At 39.2% G+C, this 6,123-nt stretch overlaps 1 protein-coding gene across 1 annotated transcript; it reads right to left on the bottom strand.

Moving 5' to 3' along the window:
- Positions 1-989: 989 nt before the first annotated feature.
- Positions 990-1,946, bottom strand: LOC114637024 (olfactory receptor 6C6-like). The gene has a single exon (XM_028785153.1). It carries the CDS (start codon positions 1,944-1,946, stop codon positions 990-992), a length of 957 nt encoding a protein of 318 aa, XP_028640986.1.
- Positions 1,947-6,123: the final 4,177 nt, after the last annotated feature.

The following is a 6,123-nucleotide window of genomic DNA, read 5'->3' as shown; positions in this document are numbered from 1 at the left end:
CCCTTCCCTTCCCTTCCCTTCCCTTCCCTTCCCTTCCCTTCCCTTCCCTTTGAGTCTAGAAAAAATGAGAATAATGTGCAATTATCAGAGGTCCTTAGATGGAGATGGGTATTTGTACAGAGTGACTAGAATAATCCGAAGGAACAGTTTGTAGTGGGGTCCTCTAGGGACTCAGATATGGACACTTGTCCAGTACATAAGTTTAAAATAATTTTGTAGTTGTGTTTTAAAATACATGATTACATTTGTGAAAATTGACATAATCAGAATTAATAGACATTTTATCTGCTGATTTTAGTTTAATAGAAAGAAAAATCTCCAAACCAAGGTGCAAATAAAGAACAATTAGAATGTCTTTCTTGGGTTATAATCACCTTCAACATTTACAAATTATAAACCAATAAAATACTTAGCACAAAACTCCAAGTTTAATCATTTTAAGCAACACTCATCAAATTAAGCTGTATTCTTAGCATACTTTTGCAGGATAATTTTTGCAACAGTTTTCCAATTATATTGCATATTTTATGTCACTCATCATAGGACTCTTATGTGGTTTCCTTACTCATTTTTCAGTGTCCACTGGAAGTAGTATTTTCTTTTTTTAATTTATCTTTCAAATTACTAGATTTTTTACCTGCTATAACAATCCAATTATGTTACATTATGATCGTATTCTATCTGTGTCTTTCATAAGTAAGCCATGCAAAATTGCTTAATTAACTTGATAAATCTAGCAAGTTTAGATTGAATAAACATTTAGTACATAGAAATTTATGACAATTCTCTGTAAACAGAACCATAAAAATATAATTTAAGATTGTGGTTTTGAGAAAGCACTTTTACCTCTCATTTAGAAAGATGTACTAAAAGAAAAACACCGAAGCACTCACATGGGCTTAGCAAACAAGTTACTAATACATTCAATAGATGAATTGGTTTAGATACTAAATAATACATTTGAGAGTAGTTCATGTTTCAGCAACATATTATTTATGTCTACAACTTGTCTCATGGTTTCTAAAAGAACAAAGTCTATGAAACACATTTTTGAAAGCTTCCTTCACCTGCTGGTTCCTTAGGGTGTAAATGAAAGGGTTTAGCAAAGGGGCCACAGAGGTGTTGAGCACAGCTATACCTTTATTTAAGGTCACCCTTTCCTTGGCTGATGTTTTTACGTACATGAAGATACAACTCCCATAAGTAATGGAGACAACAACCATGTGTGAGGAGCAGGTAGAAAAGGCCTTTCTTCGCTGATGAGCCGAAGGAAACTTTAGGATGTTTTTAATGATGAGTGTGTAGGAGAGAATCACTAAGATCAAGGTGATGATAAGTGCCATAATAGCTAAGGCAAAAGCCATCAATTCAATTAACCGAGTGTCTGTGCAAGACAGCTGCAAGACAGAAGTGTCACAAAAGAAGTGATCAACAGTTTTGGAAGCACAGAAATCTAGTTTGAGTCCCAAAAGCAAAGGGGGGAAGATGACTAAGAACCCAGTTACCCAGGAACTGAGGACCAGCAGGTGGCACACTTTGCTATTCATGATGATGGGGTAGTGCAGTGGTCTGCAGATGGCTACATAGCGATCATAGGACATGGCAGCCAGGAGGTAGAACTCTGTGGCCCCTAGTAGAAAAAAGAAGAATAACTGAGCCACACAACCATTATACAAAATCATTTTCTCTCCTAAGAGAATGCTCATGAGGAACCTGGGAATGCACACTGTAGTGAATGCAATTTCTAAGAAGGAGAAATTCCGGAGGAAGAAGTACATTGGAGTCTTGAGGTGCGGATCCAACAGGGTGAGAAGGATAATCACTAAGTTCCCCATCAGGCTCAAGATGTAATTGAAAAACAGAAACAGGAAAATCAGAATTTGTAGATGAGGGTCACCTGTGAGTCCAAGCAAAATGAACACTATCTCCACAGACTGGTTCTTCATTTCTCTTGTTTCCTAAAAAATCTACAGAAAATATTAAATTAATATCACAAGTAGGAAAAATATTTCTTCATTCTCAGTGATAAAAATTCTATATTCATAAGTTTAATAAATGCACTAAATTTTCAGAAATCAACATTCAAGTCACTCTTTGAACACGTCCTGTAAAACATTACCATGATTTTCTGAATTCTGAGATTCTTGTGCAGTTGTATACACCCAGCTTTTCTCAATATCTCAAGTTAATTACCAACTAATTGATTGTTCATATTGGCCACAATAACTACCATTTTAGAAATACATGTAATGGAGTAGGACACCTCAAAGAAGGCTTTATTACAACAAAGAGATTTCCTATTTTAGTATAAAATACACAACATTTTCTATGTGATGGTGATTATCCAAAATTGGTGAATAGATCAAGTCTCAAAGCTGTGTCATCAGCTAAACCTACAATAAACACTATTGTTCTTAAAGGCTTCCCATTACAGTCATCTGGCTAATATTAAGTATGAATGGGAAGAAGAAATCTGTCAGTAAAAACTAAGAGTGATAATGTGTGTGTGTGTGTATGTGTGTGTGTGTGTGTGTGTGTGTGTGTGTGTGTGATAATTAGAAAAGTGATGTTTAACAAACATATTCCACGGTTTGGGACCGAGCCTAGAGCAGGTCGCAGGCAGCAGCTCCGTACCCAACCGCAGAAAACCAAGAAAAACAGGGACTCCCAGGAGCTTGAACTCACGCAGCATCCCAGGTAAGTTAAAAACAGCACTCACCCCAAACAGGGAGCAACAGGGACCCACTGAGACCCAGGAATTCGCTCCTGGCCCGGGGCGGGCTCCATCCGGTCTGGGCCCCAGCACTCGCGGATCCCGGGAGGCAGCTCTGCACCCAATCTCGCAGACTCCAGAGGAAGCGGGGCTCGCAGGACCTCTGTGCCAAGCAGGGTCTTGGGCTAGGAGGTGGCAGTGCTTGCCCCCGAACAGGGAGTGGCTAGGACCCACTGGGACCCAGGAGTTCACTCCAGGGCCCGGAGCGTGGGTTCCTTCCGGTCTGTGCCGGAGCAGATCCCGAGAGTCAGCTCTGCACCCAATCTCACAGAACCTAGAGGGAGCGGGGCCCTCCGTGGCTCAAGCTAGCTCAAGCAGTTTCTTAGGCTAGGAGGTGGCAGTGCTCGCCCCCAATCAGGGAGCAACTGGGACCCACTGGGACCCACTGGGACTCATTGGGATCCAGGAATCCGCTCCTGACCCGGAGCCCCGGCCCCTTCCGGTTTCCACCTGAGCACCGAGCACATCTTGGGCCTCATCTCTAACTCAAGCAGCAAAACCCATCCCAATCAGTTCTGACACAACCTAGATAATAGGAAAGACAGGCCCCAGTCAGAGACAGCACTGATAGCACAAAGGTGACCCAGATGGCGAAAGGCAAGCGCAAGAACACAAGCACCAGCAACCCAAGGTACTTGCCAGTATCAGAACCTAGTTCTCCCACATTAGAAAGTCCTGAACTCCCCATATCACCAGGAAAACAAGAACCAGATCTAAAATCATTTCTAATGATGATGCTAGAGGACTACAAGAAGGAAGTAAATAACACTATAAAAAAACTTGAGGAGAACACAGGAAAACAGGATGAAGTCCTTAAAGAAACACAAAAATCCTTTAAAGAATTACAAGAAAACACAAACAAACAGATGAAGGAATTGAACAAAACCATCCAAGACATAAAAATGGAAGTGGAAACAATAAAGAAATCACAAAGGGAGACTATCCTGGAGATAGAAAACCTAAAAAAGAAATCAGGAGTCATAGACACAAGCATCACCAACAGAATACAAGAGATAGAAGAAAGAATCTCAGGTGCAGAAGATACCTTAGAAAATATTGACACAACTATCAAAGAAAATGCAAAATGCAAAAAGTTGCTATCTCAAAATATCCAGGAAATCCAGGACACAATGAGAAGACCAAACCTAAGGATAATAGGTATAGATGAGAGTGAAGATTCCCAACTTAAAGGGCCAGTAAATATCTTCAACAAAATTATTGAGGAAAACTTCCCTAACCTAAGGAATGAGATGCCCATAATCACACAAGAAGCCTACAGAACGCCAAACAGACTAGATCAAAAAAGAAATACCTCCCGTCACATAATAATCAAGACTCAAAATGTACAAAACAAAGACAGAATTTTAAAAGCAGTAAGGGAAAAAGGCCAAATAACGTATAAAGGCAAACCTATCAGAATTACACCTGACTTCTCACCAGATACTATAAAAGCCAGAAGATCCTGGACAAATATCATACAAACCCTAAGAGAACATAAATGCCAGCCCAAGCTACTTTACCCAGCAAAGCTCTCAATTACCATAGACGGAGAAACTAAGATATTCCATGACAAAACTGAATTTACACAGTATCTTCCCACAAATCCAGCTTTACAAAGGATAATAGCAGGAAAGCTCCAATACAAGGAGGGCAATCATACCCCAGAAAGAGCAAGAAAATAATCCTTTTCCATCAAACCCAAAAGAAGATAACCACACAAACGATGTCTCCACTATTAGCAAAAATGACAGGAAGCAAGAACACCCTCTCCTTAATATCTCTTAACATCAATGGACTCAATTCCCCAATAAAAAGGCATAGGCTAACGGACTGGATACGCAAACAGGACCCAGCTTTTTGCTGCTTACAGGAAACTCACCTCAGTGACAAAGACAGACACTACCTTAGAGTAAAAGGTTGGAAAACAATTTTTCAAGCAAATGGCACTAAGAAACAAGCGGGAGTAGCCATTCTAATATCGAATAAAATCAACTTTCAACTTAAAACTATCAAAAAGGATAAGGAAGGGCATTTCATACTTGTCAAAGGAAAAATCAACCAACATGAACTCTCAATTCTGAATATCTATGCGCCAAATACAAGAGCATCGAATTTCATAAAAGAAACCATACTAAAGCTCAAAACACACATTGCACCTCACATAATAATAGTGGGAGACTTCAACACCCCACTCTCAGCAATGGATAAATCATGGAAACAGAAACTAAATAGAGATACAGTAAAACTAACAGAAGTTATGAACCAAATGGACTTAACAGATATCTATAGAACATTTCACCCTAAAGCAAAAGAATATACCTTTTTCTCAGCACCTCATGGTACCTTCTCCAAAATAGACCATATAATTGGGCACAAGACAGGCCTCAACAGATATAAGAAAATTGAAATAATTCCCTGCATCCTATCAGATCACCATGGTCTAAGGCTGGTCTTCAAAAATCACAAAGAGAATGGAAAGCCCACATTTACATGGAAACTGAACAACACCCTACTCCTTGATAATCAGGTAAGGGAAGAAATAAAGAAAGAAATTAAAAACTTTTTAGAATTTAATGAAAATGATGACACATCATACCAAAATTTATGGGATACAATGAAAGCAGTGCTAAGAGGAAAATTCATAGCTCTAAGTGCCTACAAAAAGAAACTGGAGGGAGCATACACTAACAGCTTGACAGAGCACCTGAAAGACCTAGAACAAAAAGAAGCTAATACACCCAAGAGGAGTAGAAGGCAGGAAATAATTAAACTCAGGGCTGAAATCAACCAAATTGAAACAAAAAGAACTATCCAAAGAATCAATAAAACCAGGAGCTGGTTCTTTGAGAAAATCAACAAGATAGATAAACCCTTAGCTAGACTAATCAGAGGGCAGAGAGACAGTATTCAAATTAATAAAATCAGAACTCAAAAGGGGGACATAACAACAGAAACTGAGGAAATTAAAAAAATCATCAGATCCTACTACAAAAGCCTATATTCAACAAAATTGGAAAATTTGGATGAAATGGACAATTTCCTAGACAAATACCAGTTGCCAATGTTAAATCAGGACCAGATAAACCATCTAAACAGTCCCATAACCCCAAAAGAAATAGAAGCAGTCATTAAAAGTCTCCCTACAAAGAAAAGCCCGGGACCAGACGGTTTTAGTGCAGAATTCTATCAGACCTTCAAGGAAGACCTAATCCCAATTCTTTTCAAACTATTCCACAAAATAGAAACAGAAGGTACACTACCCAACTCATTCTTTGAAGCCACAATTACACTCATACCTAAGCCACACAAAGACCCAACAAAGAAAGAGAACTTCAGGCCAATCTCCCTTA

Source organism: Grammomys surdaster, unplaced genomic scaffold (genome assembly GCF_004785775.1).
Source record: "Grammomys surdaster isolate TR1022 unplaced genomic scaffold, NIH_TR_1.0 125125, whole genome shotgun sequence".
Classification (NCBI taxonomy): Eukaryota; Metazoa; Chordata; class Mammalia; order Rodentia; family Muridae; genus Grammomys; species Grammomys surdaster.
Note: the sequence above shows the minus strand (reverse complement) of the source record. Positions and strands in the feature narration are given on the sequence as shown.

What these genes read in the sequence shown, in the direction of transcription:
- LOC114637024 (XM_028785153.1), bottom strand. Translation starts at nt 1,946, where the DNA reads ATGAAGAACCAGTCTGTGGAGATAGTGTTCATTTTGCTTGGACTCACA.